The 20,521-nt window shown below is 31.4% G+C and overlaps 1 protein-coding gene across 1 annotated transcript; it reads right to left on the reverse strand.

Annotated features, from left to right (window-relative positions):
* Positions 1-17,068: 17,068 nt before the first annotated feature.
* LOC133185922 (2'-5'-oligoadenylate synthase 1A-like) lies at positions 17,069-20,262 on the reverse strand. The gene is made up of 5 exons (XM_061321211.1): positions 19,854-20,262; positions 18,587-18,848; positions 18,083-18,249; positions 17,390-17,583; positions 17,069-17,266 (listed from the first exon to the last, which is right to left on the reverse strand). Exons 1-5 carry the CDS (start codon positions 20,256-20,258, stop codon positions 17,119-17,121), a joined length of 1,176 nt encoding a protein of 391 aa, XP_061177195.1. The 5' UTR covers positions 20,259-20,262; the 3' UTR covers positions 17,069-17,118.
* Between the last annotated feature and the right edge of the window lie 259 nt (positions 20,263-20,521).

The raw sequence follows: 20,521 nt of genomic DNA on the forward strand, positions 1-20,521 counted from the left end.
ACTTATATTAACCGCGTAAATTCCTTTGTTGCCATATTGAAATTTAAGGAAAAAACGGATTGTTTTAGCTGCATTTTCTTCAGTAAAACGAGGTGTTTAAAAAGCCTATGATTTGCAATATTCATAATCACAGATCCGAGCCTATATTCTGGTGTCGAAGAATCAAAAAATGGACTTTCCTTGACCTTTTCAAGAAGACTGTATAAACGTTTCAAAGGGACAGAGAAAAGTTTGGTGCGAATATGATGTAGACCTAACTGTTGATTTACGTAAGGTAGTGATGAATCAAAAGAGATATCGTGTATTAAAGGTTTTTTGTAAGACCGATGCCCATGACTACCATTACGTCTCTGTGTATGGCTAAAAAGTCCCATCACATTTACATTGTTACACTGTGGACTGGAAAGATTTCCAACACTATCGACATTGTCATTACATCCATAGGGAAAGGCTGTCCCTAGATTTCTAATCCAAAATTCTTCTCGTTTTCTACGAAAAGGTGAAATTAAACCATCCACGTTATGTAATTATTCGGAAACTACTGCTATGACAATTTTGGGGCAAAATTAATATGCCTATTAATATTTATTGAAAGAAATTATTGTTTACTAAGCAATAACCTGATTCTAGTTAAAACTTTTTTTTTTTTTAGTCAGAAAATCTCAAATTAACTTCACGTGGGATGGAAACAGACATAATCGGATACCCATATGAAATACATATAATGGAAGTTGGATGAATGTTTTCCTACTTTGTTTAGTTTTCAAATATCAAAAGATTTCATTTCTTAATTTTCTGAAACGCAACAAAGTTGAAACCAAACCCTCATGTATGTTTAAATGGTTCCACAGAGATAATTAAACTCCTTTTTAGAAAAAAAAATCATTGGTGTAACATATGTTTATTTTCTTAGTTTAATATGGGTTGCAGTGTAGATACACTGTACCTGGTGGATTAATCTTTGTGATAGCAATGAATTATGAATAATGTAACGTGCACCATGGGAGAAAATTACTAGTTAAAGTATAAAGGAAAACGCATAACTTCGATATTTACAGACTCTTCCTTTACTAACTGGAATCCTGATAATTGGAAAACATGGTTTATATTCAATATGTCAGGGATAACTTAGTATTCCGGGAAAAATCTTTGTTAGAGATTAAGCCATTTTAATTTTAATATCATATACTTCATATCGATTTACACTCCAGTATATTCAGAGGAAAACACAAATATCATTTAATGCTTCAATTACTTCTTTCCTTTTAAATTCTTAATACAGCATAGGTCTGGACTTAAACGAAAACTTCGTGTTCAATATGTGTTAATTCTATCGATACTAAATCCTTTACAAACAGTTTTACAAATTTCTATTAAAATATCATATTTCATAGGGTTGCAGGAAGAAGAAATGGACGTTTTGTAGTATGAGTACAAATTTTCCATTCATTATTGTAGAAAAGGATCCAAGTCTCTGATCCAACATTAAGACAACTCTCCCACATAATGATATGACAAAATTACATTTTCTGAAGAATAACCTTCTTAGTTCATTCACCGTTCACGGTACGCTCCGTGATCGGGATGTCGTTAGCTCGAATCTCGGCCGCGACTGACCTAAGTCGATAAAAAATGGGTAGCAACTGTTCCTTCGTCATGCGCTCGGAACTTTGAAGTGAAAGTTGCGGGTCCTTCGGATGAGACCTTAAAAACCGAGGCGTTGGCACGATAATGATCCCTCACTGCTCAATGGCCCTGAGTGTCGAGTAAAGGTCAGAATTTGAAGCCCTTCACCGGTATATGGTGACATCTCTATATGAGTTGAAAATTCTCGAATGGGACGTTAAACAACATACATTTTAGTTCATTCAGTTCATATGGGCAAATGCTGCAAAAATGTTCCATAATTTCTTTGAGGGACATTCACACGATAACGCAGACCATTAATATTGCTTAAGGGGGGTCTGCTGTTGCACTCTTGGCGATATTGTGATTATTTTTTCCCTCAACGTTTGTTTTCTTTAAAAAAAATTTTTTTTTCAATATCTTAATAGACAGGCTTGTAACACAAATATGTCTTTGACAAAATGTATTTACACACATACAGTAACATATGTAGCCGTTTGGAGACTTTTTTCCTAACAGCAAAATACTTATTTATAATGTACCGTGATGAGTTGCTGATTTGAGTTCATATACTCTAACGCTTAGTTCAAATATTATAATTTTGACCTGCAATACGTGGTCTGACTTGCCACGTGCTCAAATCTCTACTTAGTCTTACAACACTGTAAACGTATTTTTCCCCAAGAGAACATTCACGATTTTTGTTCATGCACTCCGAGGATGGAAAATTCTAGGTCTTAAATGGCTTTTTTAATACGTTGTGACAAATTTCCGTGGAAAATTTGTGGCCAAGTACTTAATATAATATAATCCCAGGCGTAGCAAGAGGCGCATGGGCCACATCACTCACTTGAGCATTAATTGGGTATGAAAAAGTAGACATCAGTTCAGTATCGAAAAGTTTACGTGGGGGGGGGGGGGGGCAAACTTACATTTACTCTACCTCATAATGCTTCCATATCAATATTTTAATATTACTAATCATAGCATTGCTGTGCTCAAGCAGATGAATTTTAAAGATTTTTTTCTCTATGTATTCGTATGTAAAACTGTGATCTCTCATTGTGACACAATCCACCTTAAATTTGAACAAATTTGAATCTACAATTCCTGAGGATGCTTCTTAATGATATGACTAATCATGGCTTTGATGTTCATGAACAGAAGATTTTTTTCAAGATGATTCCTATATATTCTGTTGTAAAACTTTGACCCTCTGTTGTACCCTTCCCCTCTAAAAACCCCTGAGGGAATAATTTGAACAATACCTAAATTGATTCTTCAATACCTAAGGTTGCTTCTGTATAAATATGACTAACAATGGCTTATTTGTTCTTGAAAAGATTTTTAAAGATATTTCTTAACATGTATGATCAGATTCTTGCAAAGGACATATGGCTATTCCTTTAATTATTGGAAGAATTATGAAGACTGCTCTGGGGGTAAATCTTACTGTACTAAAAACTTCCCCTATCTAGAGACGAGGATAATGGTAAATGTACTACTTACACCGTGCTTCTCTCCTAGGTTCTTATTGATAGATAAGAACAAGGTGTCTCAATCTTCTTTAGATTTTCTATACCCAGAACTTAATATCAATTTCCTGGGATAAAATATAAAGAGCGAACAATATTCAATCTCGAAGGTCAAGTGAAACGATACAAATTGGGAGCAGAGAAAACACGGACCTCAAAGTTTAGAGGTGGGATCAGGTACCATGGAGGAGTGAGTATCCCCTGCTGGATGGTCACACTCTTGTGCTCCTTGTCATGATCTAAAACAAAAACCCGGAAAAATCTGTGGACAGTTCAGTGTATAAAAAATGGCCTAACAATTAGTATGAAAAACGTCTGTCAGCATTTGACTCATCAATGAAAGGTTGTATGTGGGATACTTGCCACTGGTGCTTATACTTTCATTTTGCTCTTACCCGTAACTTGTTTATTAATTGCTTATTTAACAGCCAACTTCTTTGCCTAGCTTCTGAATGCCTGACTTACCTAAAGTTTTCCTTATATACACTTTGGCTAGTCCATTCCAAGGGTTGACAGGTCATTCCACTATTTGATATTCAATGCGTTTTACGTAAATGCCCCTTAACCATTACACCTATATATTCCTATGTAAAACTTTGACTGACTGTAATGGCCCCGTCCTACCCCCGGGGATCATGATTTAAACAAGCTTGCATCTACACTATTTGAGAATACTTCAATATTAATTTGACTAATAATGACTTAGCTGTTGTTGAGAGTCTTAAAGGATAATTCCGATATTTTATTATGGTAAACTTTGACCCCCTGATGTGGACCTGCCCTACCCCAGGGGTTATGATTTGAACAAACGTAAATCTACACTACCTGAGAATACTTGACGTGGAGACCGGTCTTTCAGATGAGACCGTATAAACCAAGGCCCCGTGTCGCAGTAGGTGCTGGCACGAAAAAGATCCCTCACTGTTCAATGGCCCTAAGTTCCGAGTATAGGTCAAAATTTGTAGCTCTCCATCGGTAAGTGGTGGCATCTCCATATGAGTGAAAAATTCTCGAGAGGGACGTTAAACAATAAACAAATAAACAAACAAAACCTGAGAATACTTCTATTATAATATGACTAATAATGGCTTTGCTGTTCTCGAGAAGATTTTCAAAGACATTTCTTATATACCGTATAACGGGTATTTTCTGCGTTTGTCCAATTTTTGCGGAATTTTGCGGATAGGACAAATCCGCAAAAATTACAATCGCAAAATTTTTTTTCAATATTTCTTCAGATATATATTTTATACATGCAAGTATGATAAGTGGTGCGTATGTCCTCGTTAGCGAGAAAATTCGGGTGTCATCGAAATTCGAAGATTTTAGACATCAGGATTTTTCCAAAACATATTGAATTAAAACGTTGCTGTAAATAATATCAAATTAATAAGTTTATACAAAAACATCTTTTCTTGTACCTACTTCTTTATTTTATACGGATATAAATGTACATGTAAATGACTAAAAGAGATTTCGCAAATAATGGTCCAAACTCCGATAGCTGCAAACAACACATAGTAGCTTATCTTTCTTTCTTTAACACTTTTTTCAATCTCGTGTTTTATCTGGAGACCATAATTACTGCTTGTATACACAAAGTGGCTTGATTGTCTCGTGAATTTCACACAATGCAGACGATTGACAGGATTAGTTACGTCTCAATGCACATGGCATCTGTGATTGTACACAGTCAACTTTAGGTTACTTGATTATGCAAATGTTTGTTTGAGCTTAAAATATAAACACCAGATTAATTTTGATGGCATATAACTATAAGTGTATTTTTTAGAATATGGCATGGATGCATTAATTATCTATATATTAAAATATTTTAATAGATCGCATAAAACGTTTGAACGAAAGCCGGATAGGCTCATTTTTGACAAGACAAAAAAAATATTTAACTCCTTATAACGCGATAATTATCTCGTAATAACGAGTTAGTATCTCGTTATAACGAGTTAATATCTCCTTATAACGAGTTAACTAACTTAATATAACGAGATAACTAACTCATTATAACGAGATACTAACTCGTTATAACGAAATAACTAACGATAATTATCTCGTTATAACGAGATACTAACTCATTATACCGGGATAACTAACTCGTTATAACGAGAAAAGTATCTCGTTATAACGAGTTAATTTTTTTTACCTTGTCAAAATTGAGCCTATCCGGCTTTCGTACGTTTGTTACAATGTAGAATAAAGATTTTTTATTGTTGTTTGGGTGGACCGATACTGCAATAATTCATTTCACTTGGGACTCGGCATAATTTTACAAAGACTAACTGAAAGATAGTAGTTTAGTTAAGCTTAATAGCTTAATACCAGTTCTCATGCAACTTTGATCAGTAAGTCTCAATGAATTTATAAAACGTAAACATGGCAGCTATCTGATAATTCTTAGAGATTGGTGATCATACCCAGTAAATAATTTTTTGCGGTATAATGCAACCGCAGAAATTGAAAACGCAGAAATTAATTTGCTATCCTTTAGGGGTTAAATCGCAACAATTTCCAACCGCAGAAAATACCCGTTATACGGTATTTCTATGTAAAAATTCGAACCCCTCTTGTAGCCCCGCCCTGTCCCCAGGGGTTATGACATAAAAATCCTGAATCTAGAGTATCTAATGAAGCGTTCACATAAGTTTCATCTTTTCTTGCCAAATGCTTCTTAAAAAAATTCACAAATTCTTAGTTATCTCCCCTTGAAAGATTGCGTGGCACTTCTTTTGTACAAATTTAAATCCCCTTTACCAAAGGATGCCTTATGGCAAGTTTGGTTGAAATTGTTCTGGTTGTTCTTCAGAAAAGTCGAAAATGTGAAAAGTTTACAGACGACAGACGATGGACGACAAAAGGACGACGGAAACTCTTTGATCAGAAAAGCTCATTTGAGCCTTCGGCTCAGGTGAAAAGTACATCTACAGTATACTCAGAATGCATGAATTAACTGTCGGGCGGTAATGTCCAGTCCGAGCCATTGCTATATATCTTGATCTGTGTTTTTGACATCTGACAGTGCTTAAATTAAGGATATACCAAGGTAGTCTTCAACATTATTTTCTAATTTTCTGTAAACTTGCATAGATTCAATAATTGAAGGAATTTTGTGCGACTTTTATTATACTTAATAATGTTGTATACATTTGTATCTCCAAAAAAAATGAAGACTTTTTGTTTGTTTGTTTTTTTCAATAACACAATGATTATCGTTACTTGAAAACATCTTTGAGAGAAATTATTAAGGTGCATTGAAGGAATCGTGCATTGTAGCACAAGGTGTATTGCGAACTCGTCCTACAATTACTTTTGATTGGAAACATCGAAGCAGAACATTATTGATACACATTCATTTGGTATATATATATATATATATATATATATATATATATATATATATATATATATATATATATATATATATATATATATATATATATATATATATATATATATATATATATATATATATGTGTGTGTGTGTGTGTGTGTGTGTGTGTGTGTGTGTGTGTGTGTGTGTGTGAGGGTGTGTGTCTATATCCTGTCTGTTTCAGTTAAAATATTTTGTGTACATAGGCACATGAATGACTTTTCATGTAAAATTACGTCACAATTTAAAACTTTCACGAAAAAAATGGATGAATCATCAATTTTTTTCTTAGATTCTATGTTTCTTTGCTCTCATATTACAGATGTTTGTTATTTAAAGGTCAAAGGAATTTGATGGTGGTAAGCTTTTTTGAAGTTGTGGTGGGTAGATAATGAAAAGCATTGTAACAAGAATAAATTTATACATACATATTTTCATTTTACTTTTCGATATTCTGTTCCGACGAACAATATTTCAATTTTTTTTATTTGTCCAATTGTAATTCTAGCTTACAATTGGATATCTGAGCACTTAAAGCATATTCTTTTCTCAAGATTCATTTATTTCGATTTATTAACATGTCAACAGAGGCGCAGGTTTGTTCTTTTAATCAATGATGATATTACGTGTTTTTGCCTTTAGCGAATAGAAATTGACAAGTAAATATTGCTTTGTGTAAATCGTTTATTTCAATACAACTGTGAAATATGAAAAATTATCAAACAAAAAATAACCACGAATGACATTCTACGGCTCAGAATAAAATGTTTCCTGTGAAATAAAACAAATGAGATAATGAAAATGGGGAAAACTTGTTTGTCAAAATCATATTTATTTTTATTTTATTTTGGTATGATAAAAGTTAAACATTGCATAGTTTCATTACTAACAAGAAAAGTCGAACTTATTGGTTTTAGTAACTGATAACCGTTACATAGTGATATCTTCTTCATGCTCAAGATACCTAGGGAAATCCTTACATGATGTTTAAATAGATTGCGTTCTGTAGATCCGTGGATATTGTTTCATTACGACTTTCATTGTATGAATTTTAAATATCAAAGTTAATTTTGTTGTCTTTGGGGACGATGTTTCCATGAAACCTACAATAAGATAGTGGATATCATATGTATGTAGGTGGTTTAATTTGCAACAAAGTGAAATATGAAGATAACAAACAGTGATTAAGCAAACACAAAAGTGCGCTTTGAAGAAACCTTTTAACATGAATTATTTGAAACAAGAGACAGAAGTTTAAAGGATACTTCAACAAGATTATTTTTGAATTCTCTGTAAAAATCAAATAGTGTTTAATACTGTTTCGAAGGTTTATGCCCAATATTATGCAATCATTGTGTGTATTACTATAAAATATTTTGATCCTATATTATGAGCATTGTAAGATTTCAAGAATGGATTTTTACAATAAAGTCTATATAATGATATATGCAAGCTCTCTAAAGATTTTTTTTATTGTTTAACGTCCCTCTCGAGAATTTTTCACTCATATGGAGACGCCACCAATTGCAAGTGGAGAGCTGCAAATTTGGAACTATACTCGGCACTTAGGGCCATTGAGCAGTGAGGGACACGGGACCTCGGTTTGTACGGTCTCATCCGAAGGACCGGTCTCCACGTCTCACAGTGGGATTCGAATCCGCGACGTAAGGATCAACTCCTTACTCTGCGACTCAGGAGCGAACGCTCTAACCACTGAGCCTCGCGGGCGACCTCTCAAAGGAGTAGTACATCATATGAAATTCAAACAATTTAACTCTCTACAAAGAAATATGAAGATAATTACCAAGCTTAAAAGTTCATTGCAACAATACAAATTTGGAGCAGAGCAAACACGGATCTCTTAAAACATTAGAGGTGGGATTGGGTGCCATGGAGGGAAAAGCATCTCCCGTCGACCGGTCACACCATCCGTAGACAATTCGGTGAGATAATAATGGTTTAATTATTCATGTGAAAAACGTCAGTCAACACTCACCTAAATAATTGTATTTGCTGACAGGTTTATTATATCGACCATAAAATTTGCGAAATGTTGCAAAATATTAACTTTAAATGAGACTGTTGTTTTCATCAACTTAATTGTTAATAGTTTGCTTCGTTTAAGAAATTGTTTGAACGTAGAGCCTACTCTTGCTTATCGAATCAACTTGGAGAAATAGACTTTATATGCAGGTGATAGTGGTATATTGCTACATAGACAAGGGAAAATTACGAAAGAAAAGTTAAAGCTTTCACGTTTATCATAAAGTTTTGTTGCTAAGTTTCCATAAATGTCTTTTTCTATGCAAATATCTAGATATAAAAAAGATTTGTCAGACTCTGTGGTGTCTTTTATTTTGATCTCAAAGGAATATATCGAACAAACGTATACGTAGGAATCGAAAATGAATAAAACGAAAAGGAATATAATTTCAAAATAATATATATAAATGCATTTTAGTTGTAAAAAAATACATACATTGTTTTGAAGAATATGACCTGTTTTTTTACATATAAAAGGAATATTAGACAGTAAGAACAAGGTATGGTTTCAATACAGATCTTGCCCTGTGTTTCTCTTAAAAATGAAACTAGTGTAAAAAATTAAAATTCAAGGAGAAAGATCATACAAATCATTTTTCTCGCATGACCTTCTAAATGCTAATTGTGACGTCATAAACATGTGCATTTTCCCGTATTTTCTCAAAAAGTTGCAGAAGACACCAATTTTCAATGGAATTTTCTAACAGATAATAGTGTCCACAGGCATCGCCCACAAAGATTTTGAGATATGTTATTTTTACACAACATATCCGAAAATTAAATGGGCGACGGCTGTGGACACTATTTTCTTAATGAAAATAACACTTGAAATGGGTCATTTTGAGGCTTTTTTCTGTTTAAAATAGAGAAATGCATCAAATTAATGACGTCATATTTCCAGAATGGTGCTCCTTCATGCCCTATTTTTTCCTAATTAATCACAGTCATAAACTAATATTTAAGCCAGTTTCAAAACTTTTTGAAAACATTAAATTTTTAGGGCACAATAAAGCTAAAACCGTACCTTGTTCTTTGTTTTCAAATTATGAAATTCTAGCAAATACATATATCAATAAGGAATACAATTAATTACGGTTTGAACGAAGTGCCATGGACGGACGATTTTGCATCGTTATAAACAAAATTAGTCATATCTTTTAAACTCGCAATATGTTTTTAATCAAGGGGAAATGAAAATCACTTCCCTGTAAGTTTCAATTCGTTATAAGCGTATATATTTACTGAATAATGCATGGAAAGATCTTCAGCAAAAGATTTTATTTACAAAAAATATATAGGTTTTCAAACTTTGGAAAACATCTTAAAAACAATGTATATTAAGGATTTTTCTTTTACTGATTTCTTTTGGGACAGGATATAGTAAGAGTAACTCATACTACGAATTGGGTGTTCTCTATCAAGATTTAAAAAATATATATATATAAAATGAGGTATCCGTAAATTTTCGTATGACTTTTTACCCTCTAGTCTGTAAATACATGTACTAATAAAATCACAATCAATACTTATGTGCAAACCAAGAAAAACATTCAATATTCCTAGGAACAATCACAGTGACTATTCTTAATAATATTTCTTTTCATGATTGTTCAATATTGAATCGTATTGTATTTTGTCTTTTTTTCGGTCAGGAAAAAAAATCATAAAAAGTACGAAAAAATACAATATTCACCATCAAAGAGACACATGTACTGATTGTTTTAAATTAAATACCCGAGAGAGCAGAAAATCATTGATTTTCAAACTGGACGATTTAAGAAGTTTAATTGATAAGGACGTTGTAATTCAACAATCAAGAGAAAGAAATAAACGTTACCGTTCTTTAACTCCTGCAGAAAAGATTTCAGTTTTACCATGTAATTTGATATACTTATTTGTGACATTTTTATACATACTGATACTATGTGGGAGTTAAGAAATAACATTGCTATTTCGTGGTATGAGCTTTACTTGTTTTCTGACTCATTCTACAACCAAAAAAAGTTACGTATTTCGATGTATTTTCGGGGTTTAAATTACAATACTGCATATCATATTGTGATTTTTAATTAAATTAAAATGTTTTTACTTTTACTCGAATGACTTTCTCGGATAACATAATTCATTTATTTACTGTATTCGAGGACAACATGCATTTTGTCAGACCCCAGAACCGAACAGTTTGGTTCGAGAGGTCGACAAAACGCATTTTACCCGAGAACATAGTTAATAAATGTTTTGTTATACTTTTTACTTCTATTTGACATATGTTGTGATGGCTTTTAAGTCTGCGATTAATGATGGAATATAGATGATCCCGCCTACAGTGTGACATTAAGTGCGAGATACCAGTCCAGTATCTCATGGGCAAGTCCAAAAGCTCTTTTTTCGGACCACTCTTAAAAAACATTGGAAATGTTAGACTTCTAAGGTTTGGATTTATATAGCAAACAAATTTTAAAGGTATAATAACTTCAATGATTGTTTAGATTCAATTTGGAAAACTTAGAATGTCAAAGTGCTTTTTCATTAACTGCCAACAGAAACTATTCGGATATTGATAGTTTGAAGCGTTCCCTTTACTCTTCCCAAGACTCGAACGGGATGTTTTAAATTCTTATACTCTTAGTTGCATACCACTTATAGTTATGTCTACTTTGATAGATAGTACGAGCAACATATTATATTCTATCTCTTATGAACCTGGATGGAATTACTTTTTTGTGAATGTCGAATTTTTACTTTCCAATCCCTATCCTTAGTCATTATTATTAGACAAAATAAATTTGATTGCTTTTACGTGTATTTTATCTTTTTATTTCGCCTTCAATATAAATATTTTAATTTTTGTGAACAATAAATAGACAAAGCAAACATTTTAAAGTCGTATTTAATTATTGTTTGGTATTATAGGAACAACAATCATGTTCATGATCAAACTGAATATGTTTAAAGCTACACAATATACATCCAAAACTGTATTAAGCGACTCCTGTTATATACAGTTTTAAATTTTCCTCCCGGGATTTTTTTTTTCATTTTTTACCGGCATACAGCCACTCCCTGTCTAACGCGACCTCCGGCCATCATTTTCCATCCTTAGGCAATAAAAGTCTCTGAATTTAGCCACTTTCAATCCTTTTTTTGATAACAAAAGTAAAAAAAAATTGGTTTTGCTCCTGCCTCCCTATATACAGGGAGATGTTTGCAAACGCAAACCCATCGATAGAATATTCGACAGTTTATTATTTGGTTTCAAATAGAAACTTATTTTAAAAAGATATTTACTATTTAGTAAAAGTAACCACAGATTCACTTTAAAAAGGTTTGGACAAGAAGTGTTACTTCTTTCTCAGATTTTCTTTCAAAAATTAAAATTTACACTTAACGCAATAAGGAATAAAAACAATTTGAAAAAAGAAATATTTATTGAATATATTCATTTATCAAAAACATTTTATATGATTTAAAATTACGATGAATGATAGACAACAAGTAACAAGTTTGCTACTTAGTATTTATGCATGTACTTCGAACATTGCTAGAATATGACTACCTAATTTAGGAAACTAGCTTGCGTATGTGACCTTTTCAGAATGTCCATTGATCGGTCGCTCAATACAGTTTTGACTGTATTCACAAATTAAATTCTTTTTGACTTATCAACGTTTTTCTTCTATTTTCATGAATTTACATTAAGAAAAACGTTGTTTAAGAAGAAACCTTGTCGCTATTGGCCAAATATGCATATTTAATGCTCTAACATCAAAGATTCTTGTGTCAGATAACGAGATGCTCTTTAGTGGAATTTGTATGAAATATAAGAACAATTTTTAGACACTCTTTATTACTTATAGTCCGTATTCTTGAGTTCTAAATTCAGCTGCATTCCTTACTTTTTACAAATATTCAAAGAGGGATAACTTTTACTGGTATTTAAGTTTGGCTTTTCCAAAATTTCCTCTAAAATTTCGGTACTTCAGTTGTTCGAGATTCATTTTCAAATTTATGTGCATATGATATTCAACAAACCATCTGTTAACAAAGTCAGCATGTTCATTATATTTTGACTTAAAAATATTGATATTACATGAATTGTACTTTTTTTAATTTTCTGCTATTTCAATAAAACTTTCAATAAAGGAATGGTTGCAAATGGAAATTAGCAAAATTAGTTCTCAAATATTAATGTATCTTATTCTAGATAATTATAACAAAGTTAAAAATTAGCATTACATAACCAGTTAAAATATTTGAATTACAGTATTTAATTATTGAATAATCTCATGCACATTTTGTTAACATTGGATATATCCACTATACGAGGGCTGTTCAGAAATTATTAAGACATTTACTTTTACTCCACAAAGGACAGAGATAAATTCATGAAAATTCGTCAACATTTTATGAAGAACAACTAACACAAATGTGCAAAATTTCTAATTTACGGGATAATTAAATAAGTTTCGATGAAATTAAAGACATACGATGTCTATTAACCTGAAGCAGCATCGCTACGTCATTTTAACGTCACATCATCTAGAGATGTTTTCTCACGTGAACGATCGAAAAGTGTTTACTCTTTCTCTGATATCACATATACTACATGTATTCCCAAAATCAAACTATTTCTTTTCTTAAACGATTCTTTAAAAAAAAAATAATAATAATAAATGTGCTGTTGCTATCCCAGTGTAAAATATACATGAGGTGTCATATACAGGTTGACTCACATGTAGCATGGCGAAGGACCGATTTATTGCATCGAAGGTCATCGTTATTTAGTCCGTAATAATTGATGGTCGTCCGGAGCTTTTGTTTTTACTCTGGTTCAATTATTTGTACGAAAAAATATATATACCAAAGAAAAAAACAAACCCTTATACACGTTTTATCGATTGTTATTGTTTTAGCAGGTCGTTTAGCCTGGACAAAAGTTCTCCATAGCTCTACACAAAATTTTAGGTATGCTCGCTGCGCCGCCTTGACGTCAAAATTCATTTTCTCATCGTTATAAAATTTCTATACCGCGCTTAATTTTCATAATGATTTCCGTATTTCTGATCGAAATTCTAACAAACTTGCACAAAATGAAGTCAAAATGAAATTGAAATATAATATACATAATTTGAATTATTTTCGCTCTAACTATGGGTCCACCGGGAGTTTTAACGTTGGTGTTACATATTTTCAATATCTAATTTCGTGACTGCGCCGGGTACCCCTACCAATGACACATTTATATACCACTGAAAAGAAAAAAATAATATATTTGTATACTATTTCTTGCTTTTATTAATTCTTAGTGTCTGTCAAACGTAAATGCACATTTTCATCGAAAGACGTTCATTAGAAAGAAAAATATACACAATGTCTCAATAATTTCCGAACAGGCCTCGTATATAGATATGAACATTTGAAATCTTAAATCAACTATGTGAAACTGATATATAAAAACAACCATTTTTGTTTCAAGTCTTACAGGGTTTTTACGCTGTTTATGCTATATAATATATAAGATGAAAAGCAGACTTCACATATGCTGCTACATATGGTATTAGAGAATTAAAAAATATATATTAAAAAGCAATTTAACAGCAATTTTATAAACATGTAATATTACAAAGTATCAAAATACAAACGATTATCAAATATTGGAATGTCTTCCAGATATTTATGATACAAGTACAAAACATCCAAGACGCCTCTATGAAAAGCATATGTACCTACATGTATAAATATTTTCATTGAACATATTAAATAATTATAGAGATCACCACATTAAGCAGAGATACGTTTTATTTGAGATATGTTTTAAGAGGCAGTCCACCGAGAAACCAGGCAGTATTGTATTAATAGGCGGAACATCGAATGTGAGGAATATTTGATATTTTATTAAAAACAATATCAATGTAGCCCAAAAGGAATAATGTAATTGAAGATTTGTTTGATAATTGCTTATTTAGTAAAATATCCTTGTGTTTTGTGTTTTTGAATGCCCCTATATAAACCATTGAATGTAGGTCAGAAACAAAGAACTGTAATTTCTAATACATTTTTAACGGGACTATAATTCACATTTAACTAAATCTAGAAATATTTCAAATTTTTGTTTAAAAAATAAAATCGGTGGGAAAAACACTTTTGATAGTAGTTTTCTGGCAAAATAAAAGGACCTTTTTATGAAATTTTGCGATGCAAGAGTTATCTCCCGTGGCATCGATAAATCTGCTCAACACCTTTTTATCGGAATCCTGGTGAAATATTTAGAATCGATACACTAAAGAAAATAATTAAACAAAAAACTAAATAATTTATTTTCAAAATATAATTCATTTTCGCCTCCAGACGTAATATTTAGATTAAAATTGGCTCTATTATTCAGGTTGAATCCACGTTTCCATTGATGTATCAGTGACGTCATATACCTGACTAATATTGCGTCACAATGAAATAGTTACAAGTTTCTAGAGAAGTTTGTAAATTCTTTGCGTAAAAGATTTTAAAAAAATGATTTCTCTTTTTCTGTTTAATTACTCTTCAGAGTGCACTATTCTAAATGTTAAATAATATTTTAATATCCAAATGTATTTTATACACGGGCGGCGTCTCAGCTAGATGACGTTTTGATAAGTAATTTTATACATGTCTGAGAACTAATTTTTTTTTTAACTGATTTACTAGGATATGCGTAAAAATAATTAATGAAGTGTTTATCATGAACATTTCTTATAAAATTGGGAATCAATGATGAATGTTTTAGATTTACGCAATACTTAATTCAACGAAGTTGAAATGTTTACTTCATGATATTTGTAAAAACTTAAATATATTCATCTATGCAGTCAAATCAAAATAAACAATCCGAAGTACGATTAAAAATGAAAAAAAAAACCCTGAAAAATAAGTTATAAAAATATATGTATTGAGTTAAACTACTGCTGAACTCCCCACTATAATTTGGCACTAAAACGGAAGATGGTTTAGTGAAACATTTCGGTTTTTTTATTTTACTTATTTATTTTTTTTAATTTGGCGATTGAAACAATCACACCCTCACATTTAATATGGAGTTTAAACATGTGACTATTTTGGCCAATTCTAAAATGTTTTCACGTTCATGAAACCAATTTTTAAAAATAATGATGTCATGACCCCCCCCCCCCCTTGCTTTTTGCTTGCGATTTATCGGCTCTTGAATAATGATACTATATATAAAAGAACTTATTTTCTTATTTATATAAAATCATATTTTGTAAAAGAGGAAAAGACTTTACAGATGACAGGTAAGAAAAAACTTGGAAAAAGTCGAGACTGTACACATAAAAATATTTCCTGCATTTAGGCAAGTTTAATTTCGCCACTGATAGAATTTACTCTTTAATTCCTGAGGAAATAAAAAAAGAAATTTTACTTGGAAATAAGATAAATAATAAAGATAGAAAGCTGTCTGCTCTCATTTGTTGCATAATGCATGTACAAATACTTTTTTTTTAAATACCGAGTATCTATTAAGAATTCAATCAGATGTTTTACATGTAATCTTCATGTACGTAAAAGACATTAGTAATTTAAATAATACATAAATTTGAATCTATGGTTACACTCATTTAAAAACAGTTAACTGACTGAAAAGAAATAAAAGACAAGCATATTTTTCTGATAAATTAAAATGAAGAGCCAAATTTAGGAAATGTTTCTAAATTTACAGTAAAAACCGATCCCGATCCGATCGAAAATAATGCAAAATTAACAAATTTATCAAACTAAAGGCACCTGCCACCTATATAACATGTTAAAAAAATAAATCAAGTAAGTTTTTACTCATATTACAACAAAAGAGCCAAATTTAACATTACAATTATAGTATTTTTTTTCTTTATATAATTCCGGTCGGGATCGGTTTCATTTGGGAAAATTATTAAAAAAAAAAAAAAAAAGGTAAATTTGACTCCTTTTATTTCTTTCAATATACCTGTTCCCACTGATTTTATTGAGTGATTCAAAAGTTTGTACTTTGTATTCATAATAACATAAGAAAAAAAATCTGTCCTTGTAATGTATTGGGTTTTATAACGTAATGAAAATTGGATACTGAATTCAAAAAGTTACTTGCTTAACTCAAATTTGGACCATAAAATTTTTTCTAAAGAAGTATAAATTGGAGTCTTATTCATTAATAAAATAAAAGATAAGAGTCTATGCTATAAAAAATATTCATCGACACATCCAGCTTTTTGAGTATCTGTTACATATAAAACAAAATAAAAACGTAGTAATTTTTTTACCCTTATGTTGACCTTTTTGCACTTAAAATTAAGCATTTACCAAAAATAGGACTAGAGGAGCACTAAAATTTTTTTAATGTTGTCATGTGTAAACACTTGCTTTAATAAGTCTACATGCAAAAAATAATTAAAATCCATGACATGCGATGTGCCACCCATTGCCTGGTTTTTGGGTGGACTGCCTCTTAATATGATAAATGGGAAACTTGGATATTCTTGGTCATAGGTTGCTGCTATTCGTTTACAGCCATCCACTTAAGGAAGAAAGTCCCTGGAAAAGTTCTTTAGTAAGAAACAAATTTGCCATGTAAGCTACCTCCTCCCAACATTTACAGGAGCCCATTACGTTGTTGAATGGATGAGCAGGGTCTAATACATAAGGAACTGTGCTGTAAAAGAAAACATAAGAGAGTTCAATAAGGTATAGTACGTATGTAGTTAATGCAAGATCGTGGGGAATTACATGTGGTAATTTCTAGCAGGTAATAAAATGAAATGGTTTTAACTAATACCAAAACTTTGTGTAATCTTGTGCTCTATAATTTGTGTTCCATGCCAATTCCAAATATCTGTTCTGCACGAGAGCTGAAATTATATGGAAAAATCCTTTCCTAAGCTCAAAATTTTGTGGTTTCCCGGCCATCTCCCATTTTCCAATCGTTATCAGTTCAAGGAGATAAGACACCGGAGGTTTCCCTTTAATTCTCTACAAAGAAAAACATTAAATCATGTCAGAATGCGGAATGGATCCATGAATGAGCCAAATATCTCAATTACATAGAACAATCTATCATTTTACCCCTTTCGAACTTAAAATTTCATCTTATTTTATGGATGCTTAACACAAAAGTCTTCCCTTTCTTGTTGTTTACTTGCAAAGTTTATTTTTTGAAAAATGATTTCGTTTAAGTCGGTTCAGTACATGTAGATACTATTGAGTAACCAAGTAGTGTTCAAGGACATTTCTCACTGATAACAAGAAAATGAGGAACATTTAAAATAAATAAATAATGAATTTTTTATAATACACGATACCGTTTGCTTAAAGGAAAGATGATTCATATAATATCTTATGTAAATACTGAAAATATCAATGGTTTACGAATCTTGCCAACTTGCTTCAACATTTGTTAATTTGTTCTAAAATTTAAAATTGCTTTGGATAATACTTAAAATGAGCCGAGAAAAATTGTTTCAAAAAGTACCGCTAATTCGGTCTTTTTCCAGTATTTCACCAATCGGATAAGGGTTTTGACTTTTGCTGGAACATGGGATACAAACTCAATCTGTAGCGGAGTCAATGGTGCAGAATAAAACCCTTGATCATGAAGTGTTTTCAACTTCATTTCGGCATAAATTTGGCTTTTCGATTCTAGAATATAAAATATTTAAACAATTTGAATTTAAAAAAAAAAAAAACGATATATCATAACAATAATAAATGAAACTGATCAATTTCATCAACTAATGAACCAGCTTGAATAATTACACTACCTCTCAACTAGTTCAAGTTAGAAGAAATTCATTTTTCCTGATAGTGAACATGTATTTTAATTATACTAATATTAACATAAAGTATTTTGCTTCTAGCCAAAGAAATTTTACTCATCACATATTATTTTAAAGATTTTGAAAAACGCCTCTTCTTTAAAGCCATTTTGAACACAAAATAAAGAAATATAATGATTGATGTCTAGGTATTCACATACGTTTGGCCAATATGTTGACAGTTGGTAGGATGTCCACATCATGGTAATGATTGGCATGACAACTCAAGGAAATCTGAACGGCGTGTATTGTTTTACCAGTAATAGTACAATCGCCATAGGAACCAAGGTAAGTTTCAACCTCCTTTAAAATTTCTGGTAAGTTTTGTTTCAAGGAAGAAATAGAGTCATAATTGGACAAGAAAACGACAAGGTCAGCATCAGACTTGCCTTTCACTGCCGTCCCTTTTCCAAGAGATCCACTCTAAAATATGGGGAAAAAAATGTGTCGTTTTAATTTAGTTTATACATGAAATATAGTGACCGTTTCAGATTTTTAGCTAAATATTAAAGCAAATAGATGAAAGTAATGAAATGTGAATTTCATAATTAACAATGTATTAGTGTCTGGGTAGGAATGAGATAAGTCATATCTAGAAATATCTTTTAATGTATTTCCTTCAGTAATTCTACAGTAGATAGACCTTTCAAACAAAATGTTATTTCCATTTTTTTGATCGATTTAACTTGATCAGCATTTATTAAATATACCACAAAAAAGCAATGACATGTTTATCAACTTCTGCATACATTGAACAGTTACATGTCTTTGTTTTGAAATTTCCGGAAACGGAGTTGGAAGGAGTACTGAAAAGTTTGACTTTTTTATCCGTTCTTGTCAACATACAAGTTCACTGTTTACATTTTAAATCCACGATTCATTGAAAACTCCATTAACATTGACACCGAACAACTATTGTGGAAAATTTTACATAGGGTCTCTTGTGTTCCTCATACATATACCATGACCTAGATTTTACTTTCTGAATAATTTTCCTATCTCTTATTATGCCTTTTATAGTGAACCACGTAAGAAGAATCAATACAAATGTATGTTTCGCTTTTGAAATGTGGTTTAATGTTTGAAAACTGGATTACGTTGTGAATATTTTGTATGAGCTTTTTTTCAATTATGAATTTTTCGGTGGCAACTTCAGACAGAAATTTCATTATTTCATTACTTTTGTATTTAATTTTATTTGGATCGATTTTATTTCAAATGGGATTATTTCAAATTCGAAAATTAGCAATATTTTTTAACAAAAATTTATTTACTTTTCAAGTTTTTTTTTTTTTTTTTTTTTTTTTTTTTTTTTTTTATAAAACAACGATTGTGTAATATATATTTTTTAACAATCATTATAGAATGAATTTAAAAATTTAGCAGGCTATGCAATGTCAACATACATGTACATGTACACGAGCTTACTTTGACAACTTCTGATGGTCTCAGTTTAGCTGGAAAGTTGTTTTGCATGAATTGACAAAGGCGGTGTACAACTGCTTTACAACTGGAATTGTAGGCTGTGTCAGGTTCTATTTCATTAGTCACAAATGTTTGGAGTTCACTCGCTGACAATGTGCCAAGAGGTGAGCTTGTTGATGAATACATCAGATTACTATGTATCCTTTGCACAGAATAATCAAAGGATAAACAGGGATGTGGTGTTGCCAATTCGGGAAAAGGGTGTTTCATTTTGTCATGCTGATCCAAAGCTGGCTTCTCCTTAAAACGACGTTGTGGCGTGCATATTTCACAGAAATGGGGAAATATATCAGGATTTTGTCTCCGATATTCAAATTTCGGATTTCTCCTTTTCCTTCTTCTGCCCATGGTTTATCACTTCGTATTCAATTTAATTGATATTATTTTGAAAAGAAAAAAAGTAGGAATAAGTAAAAAGGTATATAATTCCACTCAATAAGAAAGGCTCTGTATGAAAGGCTCTAATTTATGCCCATTCGGAATGAAATCTAAAATCGTTAAGAAAAATACAATTGAATATGTCATGGGATTTAATCTTATTCTAAAATGATAGATATACTTATAGAAATGGCCATTTATGAAAGTTGTGATATCTTACAGGCATTTTATAT

The sequence above is a fragment of the Saccostrea echinata genome, unplaced genomic scaffold (assembly GCF_033153115.1).
Source record: "Saccostrea echinata isolate AGI-Se365-2 ecotype Australia unplaced genomic scaffold, CSIRO_AGI_Sech_v1 ptg000012l, whole genome shotgun sequence".
NCBI lineage: Eukaryota > Metazoa > Mollusca > Bivalvia > Ostreida > Ostreidae > Saccostrea > Saccostrea echinata.